This window comes from Chrysochloris asiatica, unplaced genomic scaffold, assembly GCF_000296735.1.
Source record: "Chrysochloris asiatica unplaced genomic scaffold, ChrAsi1.0 scaffold00002, whole genome shotgun sequence".
NCBI lineage: Eukaryota > Metazoa > Chordata > Mammalia > Afrosoricida > Chrysochloridae > Chrysochloris > Chrysochloris asiatica.
Window position 1 is genome coordinate 47,685,343 of NW_006408520.1, and position 21,862 is coordinate 47,707,204.

General features: G+C 39.1%; 1 protein-coding gene across 1 annotated transcript in view; it reads left to right on the plus strand.

Moving 5' to 3' along the window:
• Positions 1–2,556: 2,556 nt before the first annotated feature.
• Positions 2,557–21,862, plus strand: part of LOC102813070 (UPF0444 transmembrane protein C12orf23 homolog) — an 85,146-nt gene continuing 65,840 nt past the window's right edge. Inside the window, exon 1 of the mRNA XM_006831086.1 lies at positions 2,557–2,670. Coding sequence (XP_006831149.1) covers positions 2,557–2,670 — 114 coding nt within the window. The remainder of the gene's footprint in view (positions 2,671–21,862) is intronic.

Genomic DNA, 21,862 nt, shown 5'->3' on the forward strand with positions numbered 1-21,862 from the left:
AAACAAACAAATTTTTATGAGATTATTAATTAAACTTATAAAATTCCCTGTAAAATTTCATTCTAAACTATATATTACACATCATATCACAGATGCTGCATTGCCTTTCAAACACAGAAAGTAAAGTATTTTTAATATATTCCTGTACAACTAGAATTAGTCACAGATGAAGACTATAAAATAAGGTCTTTGGGTTGGTTGTATACCTCAATATCTAGAGCAGAGGCTCTAGCATCTGCCATGTATAATATTGTTGTTGCTAAGTGCCATCAAGTCAGTTCCAATGCATAGAAATATTGTATAAGGTTTCTGAGACTGTAAATCTTTGAGTAAGTAGAAAGCCTCATCTTTTTCATGCGCAGTGACTGGTGGGCTCAAACTGCCGGCTTTGTGGTTTGCAGTCCAGTGCTTGTACTACTCCCATGTGTACTTCTGCTATTGTTTATTCTTCAGGTTGATCCATATCAGATAACACATATTCGGCAGCAAAACTAATTTGTTCTGTAAACCGCCACCCAATTCACAATAAAAAATAGTTTTTAAAAGTGTTCTTAAAAACATTTTAAAGGACAAGATATATCCTATACTCTCATGATCAATAATGAGTTCTTTGTTATCTCTCTAAAACAGATCCTTTCAAGGAATAGATGAGACTCAGGAAAAGAATGTTTTGTTCATGATTGGATCCTACATTTCCTGACCAACCCAGGTAGTAATGAATAGCATTTAGAAAGGTTTTACCAGAATAACAAACTGGATAACTAATGGTGAACATTTTTCAGAGAATGTTGTAAAAGTTCCACTATCATTCACCAAGCCTTTGATTACAGTCAGTTAGGGACAAGGGCAAGCCATTGGCACCCTAGGCAGAGTTTGGGCACAAATTTCTGGAGTTTACAGGGGACTGGAAATCCAGAATTTAAAAAGAGGATTTTAAAGCCATAAAAACCATTCTTGTTGCTGTTATTAGGTACCTTTGAATAGGTTATCCCATATGGATCAACCTGAAGAATGATAAGAGTCCTGGTGTGGTGCTTTGGGCTAATGCTTCAGACTGTAAAGTTGTTTGAACTGCAAAGTCAGTGGTTCAAGCTCATCAGCTGCTCCTTGGAAACCCTATACAGGGTTACTATGGGTTGGAATAGACTCGACAGCACTTTAAAACAACAACTACAATAGAATACATGGGAGCATGGTGGCTCTGTAGGATAAGCACTAGACTGTGAACCACAATGTTGGCTGTTCGAACCTACCAGTCACTTCACAGGTGAAAGATAAAACTTTCTGCTCTCCCAAAGATTTATATCCTTGGGAATATTTTCCCATTCCCAATGATGCATTTTTTTGATGGTAGCAAGGGCTGTCCTATGAGACTTTATTGGGAAACCTTATCCCATCCTCCCTACAGTACTGATCTTGACCCTTAAAAATCTTTGTGTGTGAATTGAGTGAAGGTTTACAGAACAAATTAATTTTGTTTAAGTTTCATAATTATTCTGGGCCTGTTTCCTGCTTTACATAAAATGTGGGAAACAAGTTCTTTTTGGGTTTATTTTTTTTTGTGTGTGTGTGCCAAATTCATTCTATTTGTATTCATTCTAGAGTTTATTGGACACACACATAGCACCCAATAGGTGCTTGTTGTTATTCTTGCAGGAGGGTAGGATAGGGCTGGACACCAAGACACTGAGGGCCAACAACCTCAGGCCGTTAACTATCTAGCAATTTCTACCACAATTTACAAAGCACTTTTGGAATAGTTATATGATTTGGTCTTCAAAAGCATCCTTTGGGGTAGATAATCGTGGGTATTTTCTTGGTTGGTTCGTTAGTTTTGGGTTTTTTGTTTTTATTATTGTTGTTGTTGTTGTTTTAATACCCACTTAGACCATAAAATAAACTGAAATTCAGAAAAGTTAAGCAACTTGGTTAAGGTCACATCGCTATTAAGAGTTCCTGAAGCCAGCACAATGCATCTGGGCCACAGAGACCCCTAAGACCACTCTGGGTAGCTAAGATTTCAAACAGGCTGTCCCATTGTCAAATGTGTGATTTGCAATGGAAGCCCTCTCCATGAAACTCCCCGGGGTGGGGGTGGGGGGCAACAGTGGGGCTGAGGGGCAGTTTCAGTGGCACCCAGGGTCCAACCGACCCCCCTCTTGCCAGCAACGAGACAAAGAGCTTCCATCGCTCCAACTGCAGCTTCCTTATGGTAAATGGGGGTAAAGCCGGCCCTGTGAGGTGTGTGCCAATCAGTGCCAAATTTGTGACAGGCAGACTGCCTCCGGAGGAAGTGCTCTGGAAAAGACCACCATCTTGGTGGAGCCCCTACCTGGTGCCAGGTGTGGACGGAGGCTGTCTGGGATGCTGCTGGAGAATGAATTAGACATGTGAGTGGGCAGGAACTGGCTGACTTGCCAGACATCTACGACAAGCACCTGCTGCTGGCTTCCTCCGTACCCAACCGCCTGTATCATTTAATTCTCACAATAGCCCCAGGAGATGGCTCCTCTTCCCCTCCATCGCCCACAGTAGGGCAGGAGGACTTAAAAGAGGATGGGGCTCGCCTTTGAGAAGTTCAGCAGCATGGCGTGGGGAATCATGCTTATTCCAGAAACCCATCAGGGCCCTGAGATCACCAGCAAGATGCTGGTCAAGCTATTGGCCCAGGTACCCCTCCTGAGAAGTTGCCAAAGGGACCCTTCCATTCAGGACATGGTCAGAGTCAGTGGACAAAGACTGACACCACGTTGAGGCAGGAAACACTCCAGTTTGCTGGCACGATAAGCAAGCAAAGACACAGGAAAACATCCAAGCATCAAGGCAGGGCAGAGGTCAGGGGGTAATGACCAATGACCCCTCACTAGGGCGTTGGTTTAAGCTTTGGTCAGGAAAGGTGGCAGGCTGGTGAGCTCTGATCCTCTTCATCCTCACTGTCCTGGTCCGGGGGTCCTGCCAGCGCTGCTCTGTGGGTTGATGGCATCCTGGGATTTGTTCCACTGTGACATGTTGTGTCTCAATTGCCATGAGGTGGAGTTGAGGTACCATCAGTGGAGGTGAGCAGCAAGCACCTTGGCAGCAGCTTGGCATTTGAGATGTGGTCACTGGAGCCAGGGAGGTGAGCAGGTGATGTCATCCTGGAAGGGAACCAGATGAGGGTTCCTGTGTGGGTGCCCCTGGGCTCCTGAAGAGTTGCTGCTCCTGCTAGCAAGCCAAGGTGGTGCTCCATCCAGCTCTCCACCATCTGCCTTTTTGGGTTTACTTGTATTGATATTTGTTGCATGTTTTAATTAAGAACTAAAGATTAAATATATTGAGTGCTAGGTGTAATGCAGGTGCCCTAAATTCTCCTTTATCTAATAAATATGTATTAAATCTTACTCCTATCAAGGAATGCAGTAGAAACTGGGAAAGGAAAATGAGTTTTGTTTTCTTTAAGGAGCTTACAATCAGGTCGAGAAGACAAGGAAACAAGCGTGCTAATCATTTTATAAAAAATGGTTACAAGGTGGAAGAAACTTAAATTCCTTCTAGCAGCTATCTTTCCTATTTTCTTAGAAATAAAAAAAGAATTGTTGGAATATTGCTCTCTAGATAAAATACTATCTCCCCCATCTTTAATTTGCATCTTAGTGTGTGTTGCAACTAACTTATAGCCAATGAGACATAGCGGAAGTGCTGTGGGCAACATATGTGTTGTGTTTCTAATGTAAATGAATTGTCCCCTTTCTTCCTTTGCTATCTGGCATTTGGATGTGGTAGTTGGAGTCTGAGTCATTTTGAATATGAGGTGGAAATCATACAGGGAGACTACAGCAACAAAGCGGAAGGAGTTTAGATCCTCAGAGATCGTACATCAACATCTAGCCTTGAGTGGCTTAAAATCAGATTTCATTTAAAATGAGATAAAACTAGAATTATGTTTTGTTTAAGCTACTATTCTTTTGATTTTTCTGCAACATGTTGCCTAATTTAACTGAATTAATGCAGTAGAATACAGTGAGGGGCACTTATATGAACTGCATATTGTCTCTAAAAGTATATATTAAAATCCCCTGTACCTGTAAAAATGATATATTTTGGAAATAAGAGTTCTTTTGTTATGTTAATGCAGTAATACCAGGTGAGGATGGGTCCTACACTGATGCCCTTCTGACTTTAAAATACCAGAGTAGACACGGAAGCATGCAGAAGGAAGACGCCATAAAAAGAGACACATTTGGCAGAAGCATCTAGAAGACCAGGATCTCCAAGAAACACTGTCTATAAAGAGCTGAAATACACAAAGAACCAGACCCTGAATTATGCCTTGTAGCCTCCTGAACTGTGAGAAAGTAAATTTCTGTTCTTTAAGGCACCTGTTTGTGGTATTTTTTGTTAAGAGCAGCACTAGAAAACTAAGATAGGCTTTAAGGATAGGCTAGTGAACTTTTTAATGGGGAGATTAGGAAATGCCTCAGAAGAGGTGGTTAAATTGTAGATGAAAGATGGACAGCAGTGGCTGCCACTAGACATAGTCCTTGGTGTGTTCAGATATTAGTAGATTGGCACTACCTAGGCAGTCTATTAGAAGGAGGGTTTGAAAGCTCTTATGTAAATTGGTGTTTCATTTTCCCAATTAAGATAAGGTTGGAGAGCTTTGTTGAGATGTTAAAATAGCTGGACTGGCATGCTAATACTTTTTTTTTTTTCATTTTCATATATCATTCCATCCACTGGCTTTCCCCCTGTGTTTGACCAGCAAAGCTAGTCTGCATTCACTGGCTCAGTAAAAGAATGCAATTGCATAGATCAGGAAATTGTTGGGTGGTGCAAGTGGTTAACATGTTGATCTGCTAACTGAAAAGACTGGCAGTTCAAGTCCACCCAGAGGTGCCTGGGAACAAAGTCCTGGTGATCCACTCAGCCATTCAAATCAGCCACTGAAAACTCTATGGAATGCAGTTTTTACCATGAATTGGAATCAACTTGGTGATAATTGGCATTGGCTTTACATAGACTAGAGAAAAGAAAATTTCTTGATTTTTTTTTGATGTTCAAAAGCACAGATTCTGAGAAAGTACCTCGGATAATCAAAGATTGGAAAATACAGTAGGGATAAGAAATAAAGAGGAAGAACTGATGAGTTCTTTAACAAGAAGTTTTATGTATTCCCCTCTCTGTGCCCAGCCCCGGGCCAAGAAGAATCCAGACACTGGGAAACTCACATGTGTTCATGGGATCTGAAAATAGGGTATCTGAGCTAAGTCCTAGGTTAGTGTCACAAGGTAAGTGACAAGGCTCCAGAAGAGAAATGACTGTGTGGTGTCTTAGAAACTCAATGTTCCCCTGGATCCTGGTATCCTGTGGAAGCTGCAGAATGATCACTGTGTGTCAATGGGTTGTCCAATATAGCAAAGTAAATTACTAGTCTCAAAAAAGACTGGTGGATGAGGATAAAGCACTCATAAGTGGCCAATGTGATGTTTCTATGAGCATCAGCTTGGAAATGTGACTGTGAAGACTTGGTACCCACGTTCCAACAACTCAAAAGAGTGGAAAATCCCAGGTCTTAGTTGTAACCTCTTGAACCCAACAGAGAAGTAAGTGTAGCTGAATACCACCCTTTTGGCTCAATAGAGTGTAAAGTCCCAGATCTTAGTTGTAACCTCACTCACCCAACAGTGAAGTGCAGCTGACTACCACACTGTTTGGTTCAGTTACAGAAAAGTGAGAAGAATTATGCTTGAATGCATGAGTTAAAAATGGAAATAAGGATTGAACACAGATTCATTCATGCAGTTAATAATAATAATACTGATTGCCTATGAAATGGCTGCCACTGTTCTAAGCAGTCACTGTTCTAGGAAGTAAACAGAACATATGAAGTTTCTGTGGTTTATTGCTTACATACAAGTTAGGACAAAAGACAATATATAAATAACACATACATATTATTATATTATTGAGTCAAGTAGTAAAAAGACCCATTGACTCTTAGCAATCATATATCCCTTGTGTCACATCTTCTTCTGATCAGTTTCAATTTCTAGCAGTTCTCTGATGGTGTACTGCTGCAACTCTTTTAGATTGATCTTTAGCAAAATTTTACTTGCATGTGATATAAATGATATTATTAGATAATTTCAACATTTTTCTTTGCAATGATCACAAATATGGATCTCAGCAGGTAGCTGTGTACCAAATGTCTTCGTGTTGATGAGTGAGGACTTCAAGTGCTTCATCAGTTTGTTGAAACATTTCTATTTGTATTCCATTAATTCCTGGAGCCTTGTTTTACACCAGTGCCTTCAGTGGAGCTTAGACTTCTTCCTTAAATAACATCAGTTCTTGGTCATATGGTACTTTCTGAAATGGTTGAACATTTACCACTTCTTAATACAGTGACTAAGGAGCTCTGGTAGTGTAGTGGTTACGAATCAGGCTGCGAACCTTAAGGCCAACAGTTCGAAACTACCAGCTGTTCCACGGGAGAAGATGAGGCGTTCTGTTCCCGTAAAGATTTACAGCCTCGGAAACCCTGTACAGGGTCACTATGGGTCGGAACCAACTCAACGGCACTTAACAACAACAACAACAATACAGTGACTACTTTATGTTCCTTACATCTTTTTTTTCCTGCTATTTTTTCTTTTTCTTTTTTTTTAATGCATGACTCCATAGAATCAGATTTGAACTCGTTTCCATCCTGATTGATCTCTCTCTCTCTCCTTTTTTAAAGCTTTTATTGTGAATGGAGTGTTAGTTTACAATGCAGAGCATCAGGTTTCCATTTAACCAACCATACTTTGTGTCATTGCAATGATTAAAATCCCCTCCATGCACTATCGATTAATAGTATTTACATCTTTTCCCTCATTTTTTTTGATGTACAAAAAAACACACAGAAAATTCATTTAAATGAACAAAAGTCACATTTTGCAAGTTAGCCTCCTGTCCACAGACACACAGATTTTCTCATTCCATTTGTCTAGAATCTTCAGCTGCTTCATCTCTCTATGCCTTTGCCTTTGCTTCTGTCTCTGCTGTCAACACTTTTCTGATTAGGATGCTAATCTCTGCTCATACTCATCCCTCTTATGTAATGTCCCCATTACTCCTGTGTAATGAGGGGAAGGCTTATTCTTAATGGGAAGAGTCGCTTCCATCTAAATTGTAATTTTGAGCAACTACATCCATAATAAAATGGAATAAAAAATGAAATATTTCAAGAAAGTGAGGCGGCTCTTGGCATTCACTCATATCTGCCAAGAAATTTGGAAGACAACTATCTGGCTGACTGATTGGAAGAGATCAATATTTGTGCCCATTCCAAAGAGAGGTGACTCAATGGGATGCGGAAATCATTGGACAATATCTTTGATATCCCATGTGAGTAAAGATTTGCTAAAGGTAATACAGACACGGCTGCAAGCATACCTTGACAGAAAACTTCCAGAGGTTCAAGCCGGATTCAGAAGAGGACGTGGAACGAGGGATATCCTTGCTGATGTCTGATGGATCTTGACTGAAAGCAGAGAATATCAGAAAGATGTTTACCTGTGCTTTATGAATACACAAAGGCTTTCGATTGTGTGGATCATGATAAGCTATGGAAAACATTGAGAAATATGAGTATTCCAGGACACTTAATTGTGCTCATGAGGAATCTGTACATGGATCAAGAGGCAGCTGTTTGAACAGAACATGGAAACACTGAATGATTTAAAATTAAGAATGGTGTGCGACAAGGTTGTATTCTTTCACCATACTTATTCAACCTGTATGCTGAGCAAATAATCCAAGAAACTAGGTTATATGAAGAAAAATGTAGCATCAGGATTGGAGGAAGACTAACAACCTGCTATATGCAGATGTTACAAACTCGCTTGCTGAAAGTGAAGAGGACTTAAAACATTTACTGATGAAGATCAAAGAGCACAGCCTTTGGTGTGGATTACATCTCAATGTCAAGAAAACAAATCCTCACCACTGGACCAATAAACTGCTGCTTCTGTGAGTGTTGATAGTTGGTCCATGAAGAACGAAGTCCTTGACAACTTCAATCTTTTCTCCATTGATAAGAATGTTGTTTATTGATTGATCATTCCATACATCTCTCTGGGTAACTATCTACATTGAATTTTATAAGTAAGAGCCCTGGATTCAGAGAGAATGTCCAACTGTACTAAAGTTAATACCAGGATTCACACCCAGAACTGTAATTGCATTATATTGGTCCAGTCACCCTCCTGATTTATGAATGTTCTCAATAGAATCTCTGGCATGGAGATGCCTCACTTTTTCCCCATCACCCATGTCTTGCTTAAAAAAAGAAGTTCTACTCTGAGAAAAATGCATGTGTTAAAACAAACAAACAAACAAACAAACAAAAAAAAACACTCTACATTCTAGAGGAGAAAGAAGGGCAATTACCAGATTCTAAGGGTGAGTAATCTGGATTGATAAAAGAACATCTCAGGATGAAACTCAAGGGTCCTGTTTGAGTTCCAATGTAACCACTGAAAGAACAAGAAATTGGAGCTGACTTTATCAGAGTGCGGACCATGAGCCTCCATTTTATGGGCTTATTCAATATAGATATTAACAATTTCGCAAAATTATTGGCCAATTGACTCAAAGAATAAGCATTAATAAAAGAATTCAACCGAACAATGGGCTGTTTTATAGCCAGTACACATAAGTTCACCTGTGTGAATTTACTGTGCTTATTTAATATCCTCTTTAAGGTGAAAAATGATGCCAGCTCAGTGCTAATAGCATCTTTTGACTCTGAGAAAGTGTTCCTGTGGATTGAATGGCAGTCACTCCTTTCTCAGATGGAGATTGAAAGCTTCATCTTGAGTGCCTTGCACTGATGATGTAGTTCCCTGTAAATGTTAGCACCAGAATGTACACTAATGGACAGTGCATTACCATGGGTACCTTGACTTTGTAGCTCACCGGTCAAGGATGTCATGTGTCAGATAGCCTTTATCAGCTGCCATCATGCTAGTATGAAGGGAGTTACTAAGTCATATGTCAATTTACTAGTCAGCTCTTGTAATGTTACTCATCAGATGGTGTATTTGATTTTGAGTCTTTGGGGGAAAAAAAAAAGATTGATTGAGACATTCCAGGTGTGAAATTATTTAGAGTTCTTTCTCTTAGAAATCCAGAAAATGATGGCAAAAATGCCATTGAAATACTCCAGAAAATAAGGGAAACACAAAATATTGATCTTCTCTGGGGCTTAGACTCATCATATATAAACTCAAGGGAGGTTAAAATATCTTCTAGCCCTAATAACTCATAAGTCAATAATTTTTCCTTCATTCTTAGGATCAGATTATCAAATCTTCCTATGTGGGCACAGATGATTTTTTTTTAATCATTATTTTCTTTGTAAGAAGGTGTAAATTGGATATGGTGGTGGGCGGAAAATAGCATTGAGTAGGACTCAGGAAATGGATTGTATCTTTGGGTCAGTGAGAGCCATATGGTCTTGAGTAAATCACATAACTTTTCTAAATCTTGTTACACTCTTTATAAAATTAAAGCACTGAACTAGATTATGCTTTGGCTTTCTTACCCCCTTTTTTAGACCTAAGAATGTGGGTCTTATATATCATTGGGTTTTCTAATAAAAAATAATAAATTATAAAAATAAATGGTAACATATAATTGCTATTAGAACTTTCTCCTAATAAATTAGGATTCTATTAATTAGAAAAAGAGCTAATTTACAGGACTTTTATACTGGAGGTTGTGAGTAAGAAACTAGTTAGATGATGTCGATTCTGACATTATATACATCAGAGTAGAATTATTCTCCCCAGGATTTTCCATGGTTGATTTTTCGGTAGTAGACCACTAGACCTGTCTTCCAAGGCATCTTAGAGTGAACTAAACCTTTCATTTAGTAGAAGAGCTTCTTACTTGTGACACCCAATACTTTTTGGACTGGGATCTATAGTCACCCGAGAGGCCGTTAAATGCATTCACAAGAATTTGCAAGTTATCAAGTTTGAGAAACACTTGAATAGATGCATCAAACCAAGCAGGACCTACCAAGAATTGGAAGTGGTTTAGGTAATAGGTGAGAATCCTTGGTGACACAACAATTAAACACTCAGCTTATACCAGAAAGGTTGGTAATTCCAAAACCCACCCATCCTTGGCTCTGCTGGAGAAAGACTTGGCCATCTACTTCCAGAAAGATTATAGTCAAGAAAACCCTTTGGGTAATTCTACTTTGTTTGCTAGGAGTAGGAATCTATTCCGCGGCATACAACAGCAGGATTAGAGTTAGGAGAGTATAACAATCAAAATACTGGCAGAAAACAGGAGCATTCAAATTTAGTAATTCCAGGAGAGTTTACTAAAGAGACTGTTTGCAAAGATGTGTGCCAGGGTGTAGCAAACCTTTTACAGAAGTAAGGAACACTCCTTTATGGAAGGAAGGAACATTGCTCAGAATACAAACAAAGAAAGGCTGTAATTAACCTTCCTTTGAGCAAAAGAGCCAGACTGAGAGTAAATAAATACCCCAGTAGGAGCCTCCTTCTTCCTGCCAGTCTCTTGTTGGTACTCCTAATTGACTGAATTCACCCAAGGCAAAAACACCTGCTGAGGTATACAGGAAGCAGAGAACAAGATGGCAAACAGGGGGATAGATCTATAGAGGGAAAAAAGTAGCTATCTAGCACAGGGAATACAGAGAAAAAGAGTGTTAGGCATTGTTGGTGGTGGTGTGCAGTGAAGTTGGTTCCGACTCATAGGGACCCTGTATAGGATTTCCAAGGCTATAAATCTTTACAGGAGCAGAAAGCCTCATCTTTCTCTGGCGGAACCTCTGGTAGTTTTGAACTAACTGACCTTGAGGTTAGTAGCCCAACTTGTAACCACTACCCTACCAGAGCTCATTTTGTTAGTAAGTGTTGTTGTTGTTGTTAAGTGCTGTTGAATTGGTTCTGACCCATAGCGACCCTGTATAGGGTTTTTGAGGAGCATCTGGTGAGCTTGAACTGCTAACCTTGCAGTTCAAAATGGCTTTGCAGTCTGGTGCACTAACCCACAGCGCCACAATTAAGTAAAACCTGCCTCCAGTATAAGTGATGCTGAACATTGTTTTGAAAGGATAATCTCATATACATGCAAAAGCTTAACAGTGAATTAGGAAAACCGTAGACGAATTGATGCCTTTGAGTTATGGTGTTGGAGGAGAATATTGAAAGCGACATGGGCTGCCAAAAGAACCAATAGATCCGTTTTGGGAGAAGTGCAGCCAGAGTGCTCCTTAGAAAGCAAGATGGCCAAACTTTGTCTTTCATACTTTGGACATATTGTCAGGAGAGACCAGTCGCTGGAGAAGGATATCATACTTGGTAAGGTTGAGGGTCAGAGAAAAAGAGGAAGACCCCCAATGAGATGGATTGGCCAACTGGCAGCATCGATGGACTCAAATGTGGCAACAGTAGTAAGGTTGGCCCAGGACCGGGTAGTGTTTCGTTCTACTGTGCATAACATTGCTAATGGGTCAGTACTGACTCAATGGCACCTAACAACAACGATAACACTTGTTAGGAAGTAAGTTCTTTCAAAATAATGTTCAGAACCACTTGTACTAGAGACAGGTTTTACTTAATGTGATTCTATCTCATAATGTCTCATAAATTAACAAAACTTTTCATTGCCTCTCTCTTTATATGGTCTAATGAAAGGCTCAACAAAGATGTGTTGCTTTGATTAGGTGGATACTATTTGGTGCTGTAAGATCATCATTGGACTGCAAATCACAAGGTCAACAGTTCAAACCCACCAGCTGCTCCTCGGAAACCTTATACAGGGTGGCTATGAGTCAGAACCAACTTGATAGCACTTAGCAACAATGGTTTGCACTTTGGAGTACTGGTGTGGTGCTGTAGGAAAAGCACTGACCTGCTAACCACAAGGTCAGTGGTTCAAACCCACCAACTGAAAACCCCATACAGAGTCGCTGTGAGTTGGAACCAACTTGAAGGAACTTAACAACAGCATTACAACTTTAAATATGGAGCTAAAATCTAAAGGAATACTATAGCTTCAAAATATTTTTTTTCTTATGAAATTGAGAGAAAAAAGGTCATGGGTAAATGAAATAAAAGAAAAGAAAGCTAGAATTTTATTCTAAGTCTTGAACGTTATTAATGATATCATCTTAAAATGTCTATTCAGGTTGCTATTTTAATAAGGTCCTTAAAACAATTCTTTCAGTATTTGGTTTGTTTTTTTAAGTCCCACTTTATAGATGGAGAGAATGAGGACCAAATAGCTTGAGCAGTTATCCCAAGTTGTCAATGCTAGTAAATTGAGCAGATTCCAGTGTTGGTTCTGCTACCTTATTCATTACTTTATAAAGACTTATCGCAAGATTCCCTGAGGCAGAGGCTAGAGTACAAATTTGTTCATTTACTACTTTGTCTTTTTTAGTAGATGAGGATATGACAAATTTATTTGCAACCAAAAGAACTTAATTTTTTTTTTTTAGAATTGAATTTAAATGATACTATCAATCACCTAGCCAGATGATGTATGGCTTCAGGAAACACATTTAAAAGAATTAAAACAGTTAAGCATATATTTCATTTCTCCTTTGCATTTTTAATAAGACCAGAATACAGTATATTCATCAACACCTGTTTATTGTTTGAAAAATTGAAATACTATATTTAACTTGTTCTTTTCTTTAATTAAGCAAGATTTCCATGCCAAATTCAGATTCTGCAGATGGAGTGTTTAGAAATAAAATGTAAAGATTCTTGCTCATATATCTATTTTTTTTTTTAACCTCAGAGAATTCACCAAATTTAATGAAATTGCCAGATAAAGCAATGAGAAGAATTTAGCTCCTGTAAGGTAGTCTTTTTTTTTTTTGTTAATGCATTTTATGGTATCTATTTTGCAATTACTAAATAGTGGTCTCAGGGATACTCATCTGTCATGCCTAATTAGAGACTGCAAAGGGGTCTTCAGCAAATATTTCATTAAGAATGAGATTTTCCAGTAATAGAAAAATATTGTACCCAAGCTATAATGGTAAGTACCTTATAAAAGTATTACAGACAAACAGGGGGGAATGAATAATATATCACTCCAATTTTAATTGGAAGCATAGAATAGGAAGAGAGCTCAGAGAGAAAGCAACTGGAAGGTAAAGAACTGTATATCTGTCTTTAGCTGGGCTCTTTAGAAAAACAAAACCCGTGAAGCATATATACACAAAGGTAAGTCAAAAAGTACTCCTACTAGGGTTCCAGTTCATACATTCATGCATTTATCCCCAATAAAATATATTTAAACATGCTGCTGCCATCAGAGGGTGGTTGAGACAAATTCTCTCAGTAACACACTTGTTTATAAAAGGATACTTTTAGTGCCATGGCAAAAAAAAAAAAAAAAGGATTTTAGAGTCAAGATAATACCAATTTTTAAACAAAACTCACATGAACATCATCACAGATCATTGAACATCACAGATCATTGAATCTTTGTAACAAGTTGATAGGAATGCTGTTCCAAATAAAACAGCAGTTTTTAGAAGGATCGAATGTTTTAAGGATGGTTGGGAAAACCTCAGAGACAAGCCAAGAGAGAGAAGAGTGTCAATCTAGAATGAAGAAACTGTGGCTGCAGTTCAGAAACTGGTGGAAGAAAACAATGGAATTACCAATGATGTGATAACTACTGGAGATGACCTTTCATGTGATTTGGCATTTTCAGTTTTAAGCAAATATTGTGGCCTCAGAAAGCTTTCAAAAATGCCAAAAGTGTATGCAAAGATCATCTAGCTCAAGAAGCTGATCCTTCCAACAGTCTTTTAAAGTAGAATTGAAGCTATGAAGATCATTTTATGGAGCTAATTGTAATAGGGATTGAGTCTTGGATTTACTGATACAATCAGGAGAGCATGATCAAATCAAAACAGTGGCATCTGAGAGAATCTCTTAGCCCAGTTAAATTCAAGGCTGAGTAGTCAGCTCAGAAAATTGTGGCAACTGTGTTTTGGGATTCCTAAGGGATCATTTTCCACCACTCGTCTGTTAGTTTGTTGTACTGTGTGCTGCTCTTGATTCTGGAAGCTATGCCACAGATATTTTAAATACCAGCAGGGTCACCCATAGTAGACAGTTTTCAACCAAGCTTCCAGACTAAGATGGACTAGGAAGAAGGAGAAGCAGACTACCAAATGTTTAGTCACTGAAAACCTTATGAATAGCTGTGAAATACTGTCAGATAGCACCAGAATACTGAATATTGAAGCATGATGAAGTGCACCAGAATATTGTCAGATATAGTGACCAAAGCTGAGCACCTCTGTTTGGAAGGCACCTATAATACCACTGGGTAAGAGCTGCCTCCTCAAAGTAGAGTGAATTGTGATAACACGAATGGAGTAAAGCCTTTAGGACCTCTATTTGCTGATGGGGCACAACTCCAAATGAAGAGAAGCAGCTGTAAATATTCATTAATAATCAGAACATGCAATGTATGAAGTATGAATCTAGGAAAATTGTAAATGGTAAAAAATGAAATGGAATACATAAACATCAATATCCTAGGCATTAGTTAGCTGAAATGGATTGGTAATGGCCATTTTGAATCTGACAATCACATGGTTTACAATAACAAGAATGACAAATTGAAGATAAACATCATATGTGCTTTTTTCAAGGCACACATGATGATCATGGGGGCTTATCATGAAGAAATTTTCAGAAAATTGAAAACTGCACTGGTGAGGAAAAGGTAAGAAAGTTGGGCCAAGGAATTTTTCCATTGTGTACAAGTGTAAGTAAAAAAATATTGTTACAAAATCACAGAAAATTTTATTGAAAAAAACATCAAAATGTGAATCTATTGGTTCTTGACATATTTTCCATATGTAGACTTGTGAATATGGTGTTTCCATCTTTCCAACAGCAAGAATGATGTGAAGACAGTGTCTGACCTCCTCTGACTTGGAAAGGAGTCTCAAACTCAAAACCAAGTCAAGGTTGGCTCCTATGAGGTCAAGGTCAGACACACCCCCACTGTACAACCTCCTTCCCCTTATACTGACACCATCCATCCCTTCCGTAGCACTCTCTACTTTTCTACCAGGTTTGATTATCTGTTGCAATGGTCACAAGAAGTCTCAGACAATACATATGATTATGGGATTTACTAGGGAAACTATTTCAGGATCAGAAAAATGCAGGATACAGTAGTAATCGGGTCAGGAGTGCCTCTTCTCATCTACACAATAGGCACGCCTCTCTCTTGCCCTCAGTCTCTCAGCCACATGGTCTCTTGGTTGCTGCTTTCCTCAGGCAACTGTTACAATCTCATTTAGTCTTGTGGTTAACTATCTAAAGGATGCTGCATTCTGCAAGCCAGCTTCCTACCCAAAGGCACTCACCTCACTAAGTCCATGGGATGGGAAACCTGCTAATGGCTCTGCCTCTGCAATTGCCGCTTTACTGAACAGTGATCTCGCACTCCACACATAGCTTTTCTTTCTATTCCTGCATCTGAGGTGGCTTCTCCTTTTAAATATGGCGGGATGGCAAAACTAACCTATCACCATAGTCATTCTTTTCATAACCCCATTGAACAATAGCAGAAGTGGCTGGGGAAAGAGGACGTCTGGTTTCTACAGAATGTGTCATCCTACCCACTTGAGTGTTAAAATTCTCCTCTGCTGAGGTAACCATTTGGTGAGCATTCATATAAGAACAAGTATCTTCTCTTATTTTGGCTCATTCAGTGAAGCCTATCCATATATTTCTACCCCATACTTCCTTTTCACCAATTCTCTAATAATTTGCCTTTCAAGTCCCGCACCATCCAGCTAAACCATTAGCCATAGGTGATGAATCAGTATATAATTATACATCTGGCCATTTCTCCTTCCCGGCAAAATGAACAACTAGGTATACTGTTTGAAATTCTGTCTGCTGAGAGGATGGTCCTTCACCAGTGTCCTTCAGGGCAGTTCCAGAAAGGGGTTGCAGTATTGCCACTATCCTCTTCTGAGTGGTACTTGTATATTGTGGAGAACCATCTGTAAACCAAGCACAGGTTTTCTCTCCCTCAGTCAATTAATTATAAGGAAATCCCCAATGAGGCCAAAGGGGTAACTGGGATAGCATGGGTATTTGGGCCACTTCCTCATGTAACTTACTTGTGTCTTCAAGTCCTGCTGAAGTCTGATCTTGTATAGACCACTTCCATTTAATTATAGGATGTTGCTATGCACATCTGACTTCATGATTGTGCATCTGGCAACATCCACCTCATAATGGACAGCTGAGGTTGCATACTGACTTGGTGGCTATGATGTTAAAGCTGTATACCAACTTGGCTGAGCCAGGATTTTCAGTGGCTTGGCAGTTATGATATAGTTATCTTCAATTATGAGATCTAGTATAATGTAATCACTTCCACAATGAGATCTGATATGAACAGCAAATCAGTTGAAAGAGACTTTCCATGGGGATCTGAACTGTTTTCAATACATAAAAACATTTTCTCAAAGGTTCTGTAGTTTTTTGCTTGATTTGTATTTGGCATCTGCCTCGTCATAATCTTATCTCCAGTTTTTTATACTTGAGTCAGTGGCCTGCCATTGTTACATGGCATCGAGTTGGTTCCCACTTACGACCTTATATGAAATAGGGCAAAATACTGCCCAGTGCTGCACTATCTTCAAAACTGCTGCTATGTTTGAGTCCACTGTTGTTCCCACTGTGTGAATCCATCTTATGAGGGTCTTCCTCTTTTTCATTGACCCTCTATTTTACCAAGTATGATGTCTTTCTCCAGGGACTGGTCCTTCATGACAACATGTTCAAAGTAGGAAAGATGAGTCTCTCTATCATCACTTTCAAAGAGCAATGAGATTGTTCTTCCAAAACAGATTTGTTACTTCTTCTGGCAATCCATGGTATATTCAGTGTTCTTTGCCACACCGTAATTCAAATGCATAGATTCTTCTATGGTCTTCCTAATCAGTTGTCCAGTTTTTGCATGAATATGAGGTAATTGAAAATACCATGGCCTAGAACAGGTGCACCTTAGTCCTCAAGTTGACACCTTTGCTCTTTAGCACTTCAAAGAGGTCTTTTACAGAAGATTTAACCAATTTTTTTGGTTAAACCTTGCTTTCTTGATTGCTGCTTCATTGAGAGTTGATTTTGGATCTAAGAAAAATGGAATCTTTGACAACTTCCACTTTTTCTTCATTTATCATGAAGTTATTTATTGGTCCAGTAATGAGGATTTTGTTTTTGTTTAACTTTTTATTGTGACTCAAGTGAAGGTTACAACAGATCTTCAGTTGTATATTCAACAAATCATACACTTCATTCAATCCCAATGATTGCAATCCTATCCATGCCACACCAATTATCCTACTTACTTCCTATGATTCCTATTTCCATTCCATCCGCTTTTCCATCCCTTTTCAACTTTGTCCTTTGGTAAATATTAGTCTTTTGATTTAGAATAATTGACAGTTATATAGTGAGCATACCTTACTAGTGTTGTTGTCCCCTCATGTGTATACCTATGGCTTGGCTGGAAACTGGACCATGATGGTGAGTTTTTTCCAGATCCAAGGGCCATAGTCTTGGGTTCCTCCAGTCTCTTTCTAACCAGTAAGATTGTTCTTTTTTAAAAAAAATTTTGAGTTTTGTTCCACATTTTTCTCCCACTCCATCTGGAACCTTCTAAAGTGATCTCTTTCAAAGCAGTTGGTAGTCATAACCAAGCACCATCTAGTTCTTCTGGTCTCAGTCTGGAGACTGATATTCACATGTTCCCTTATTCCAGTGGACTAATTACTTTCAAGCATCTTCAATTCCCATCTCTCTTCTTTCTACTACACACGAAGAAACCAATAGTTGCACCTTAAATGCCCAATCATAAGCTTTTAAGATCCTAGAAACTACTCACTAAAGTGTGATGCAGAACTTTATCTTTGTGGACTGTTATGCCAATTGACCACGGTGTTCCCTGAGACTATAGTCCTGAGATCTCAGGCACAGAAACTAATTGTCTTAAGTTTTCATCATTTTCCCTGCTGTATGATCCTGCACATTCATAGTTGTGTTTGCAGCAAAAGTAAATAGTCATGTACCAATACCCTCTTTCAAATCCTTATATATTTGTGGGTATACTCCCACTTTTTCTTGCATATCTGTTCAGCCTGTGTATTTGTTCATGTATCTACCCATAGCTAGTTCCAAGGTTGTATATTTACAAGTCAAACTGCTAACTTCATGGACAGCAGTTCAAACTACCAGTGGTTCCGCAGGAGAAAGATGAGGCTTTCTGTTCCTGTAAAGATTTACAGCCTTGGAAACCCTATACAGGGTTGCTATGAGTTGGAACTGACTCCAAGACACATAACCACCATTTACCTCTATCCCCTTTAGTCTTTGCATACCTCCCTGTGTTTTCACCTGTCTTTATCATTCTTTTGCCAACCTCCCTATCTTGCATATTGCCCTTCCTGTCACCCAAGTTAACAAGTGTCTATCCTCTAGCTTGGTGTGGATAGCATAAGCACTGAACTGCTAGTCACAAGGTTGGCATGTAAACCCTATACAGGGTCACTATAAGTTGGAATTTACTGATGGTATTGAATAACTATATCATAAAAGATTGAACTTGTCAAAGACTTCATTTTACTTGGATCAACCATTAACACTCGTGGAAGCAGGAGTCAAGAAATCAAACTATATATTGCTTTAGGCAAATCTGCTGTACAAGATCTCTTTAAGGTGTTCAAGAGCTGAGATGTCAGTTTGAGGACTAAAATGCAACTGACCCAAACAATGATTCTTTCAATAGGCTCATATTCATGTGAAAGTTGGACAGTGAATAAGGAACCTCATGAAGAATTGATGCATTTGAGTTATGGTGTTGTAGGAGAATATTAAAATTATTTGTACTACCACAAAAACAAACAAATATCTTTTGGAAGAAGCATAGACAGAATATTCCTTAGAGGTCAAGATGTCCTGACTTCATCGCTCATACTTTGGACTTATTATCAGGAGGGACTAGTCCCAGGAGAAGGACATCATGCTTGGTAAAATGAAGGGTCAGCAAAAAACAAGAAGACCCCCAATGAGATGGGTTGGCACAGTGGCAGCAGCAATGGACTCAAGTTTAGCAACAATTGTGAGATTGGCACAGGACTGGGCAGTGTTTCATTTTCATTACAGTATAGACTCAATGGCACCTAACAACAACAAGCCTGTGATTACTCTCCTTCCCTCTCACCCCTGGTTGTTGTTGTTGTTATGTGCCATGGAGTCGGTTCCGACCCATAGCGACCCTGTACAGGGTTTCCGAGGGTGTAAATCTTTACGGGAGTAGAAAGCCTCATCTTTCTCCCGCGGAGCAGCGGGTAGTTTCGAACCGCTGACCTTAAGGTTCGCAGCCCGATTCGTAACCACTACGCTACCAGAGCTCCTTCTCTCCCCTGGTTGTTGTTGTTGTTGTTGTTGTTGCTAAGTGCCATCGAGTCGGTTCCGACCATAGCGACCCTGTACAGGGTTTCCGAGGGTGTAAATCTTTACGGGAGTAGAAAGCCTCATCTTTCTCCCGCGGAGCAGCTGGTAGTTTCGAACCGCTGACCTTAAGGTTCGCAGCCCGATTCGTAACCACTACGCTACCAGAGCTCCTTAGCCAAACAGGATGTTGTTGTTGTTGTTAAGTGCCATCGAGTCGGGTCCGACCCATAGCGACCCTGTACAGGGTTTCCGAGGGTGTAAATCTTTACGGGAGTAGAAAGCCTCATCTTTCTCCCGCGGAGCGGCGTAGTCATCAATAATTTTTTTTTTTAGCGTGAAAACCTTTTCTTGAGTTTTTACAATAGTGGTCTCAGACAATATTTATATTTTTATGATTGGCTAATTTCTCTCAGCATAATGTTCTCCAGATTCATCCATGTTATGAGGTGTTTTGCAGATTCATCATTATTCTTCACCATTGCATAATATTCTACTATGTACATGTATAAAAGCTTATTTATCCAGTCTTCCTTTGGCCTCATTTATGCTGTCTCCATATTTTTTGCTATTGTGAATTGTGCTGCTATGAACATCCATGTGCACATACATGCTTGTATCCTGGCTTTTACTTCTTGTAGCTATATACCAAGTGGCATCCTGGTGTGGAGCTGTAGGATTAGCACTGGACTTCAACATCACTTGAACAACAAGGATGGTAGGTCAAACTCACCAGCCACTCCTTGCAAATCCTATACAGGGTTGCTATGAGACGCACTTGACTCCACAGCATTTAATAACAACACAAGAGGGATTGCTAGGTCATATGGGATTTCTATTTTCAAATTTCTGAGCAGGCTCCATGTAGTTTATCACAATGGTTGTCCCATTTGTAGTCCCACCAGCAATATAGGAGGGTCTCTCCCTTGCCAGTATTTGTTGTTGTCTAGTTTCTTGAACTTTGCTATTAATGGTGGAGTGAGATGATATTCCATTATTGTTTTGACTTAAATCTCTCTGATGGCTAATGATCATGAACATTTCTTCATGTGTTTGTTTGCTGCCTGAATAGCTTCCTTGGTGAAGTGTCTGATCATATCTGGTGCCCATTTTTTAATTGGGTTGTTGGTCTTTTTCTTGTAGAGGTGTCATAGTTTTCTAGAAATTTTAGAGATCAGTTACTCATCTGATATGTTGCTGCAAAAATTGTTTGGATTTTTGTTTTCTTTAGATTGAGGTGCAATCCATACTGAAGTCAGTGTAGTCTTTGATCATCTTCAATAAGTCCATCAAGTCCTTTTCAGTTTCAACAGGTAAACTTTTGTCACCTGCATGTTGAAAATTGTTGATGAGTCTCTGTCCAATCCTGATGCAGTGTTTTTCTTCACATAATCCAGTTTCTTGGATCATTTATTCAACATACAGATTAAATTAGCATGGTGCAATGATGCAATCCTGGTGAACAAACACCTTTTCCAATTTTAAACCATTTAGTATCCCCTTGTTCAATTCAAGTAACTACCTCTTGGTTTGTGTATAGGTTCCTTCAGAGCACAGTGTTCTGAAATCCACAGTCTTCTCAATGTTATCTATACTTTGATATGATCCATATAGACAAATAACTTTGCATAGTTAATTAGGCACATGTAAAAATTTTTCTGGAATTCTCTCCTTTCAGCTAAGATCCATCTAATGTCAACAGTGATATCTCTTATTCCACATCTCCTTCCGAATCTGAGTTGAATTTCTAGCAGCTCCCTGTTGATGTGCTGGTGCAATCTTTTTTTTTTTTTTTTTTTTATGCTTTTATTATTAATTGGGTGAAGGTTGAAAGGCAATATCATCAGCTTTATATTCATCAAATTATATACTTTGTTTCATCTCAATTATTACAATCCTCTCCCTGCAAAAGTTATCCTGCTTCCTTCCTGTGACTTCCCATTTATATTTTATATTTCACAAATGAACGAAGCAAAACAATTTGATGTACACTTACAAAACAAAAAAATTTATAATCATTTAAATGTCCAAAAAGCACATTTTGCCAGCCATCCTCCTGCCTACAGGCACACAGCCTTTCTCAGTCCATGGGTCATGAGCCTGCAATTGCTTTGTCTCTCCATTGCACTGCCTCTGCAATCATCTTTGCTGTTGCCACATTTGTAGATAGGGATCTCATGCTCCTTTCATGCTCTTGCTTATTGATGGTTCTGGGATTGTCTTTTCCTGAAATGAAAGATTAACTACCTCCTATGTTTAGTTACCCATATTCTACAATTCCAATTGTGACTATCACAATTAATCCTGCTAACAATTATTCACAATTGAGTCACAAATTCCTA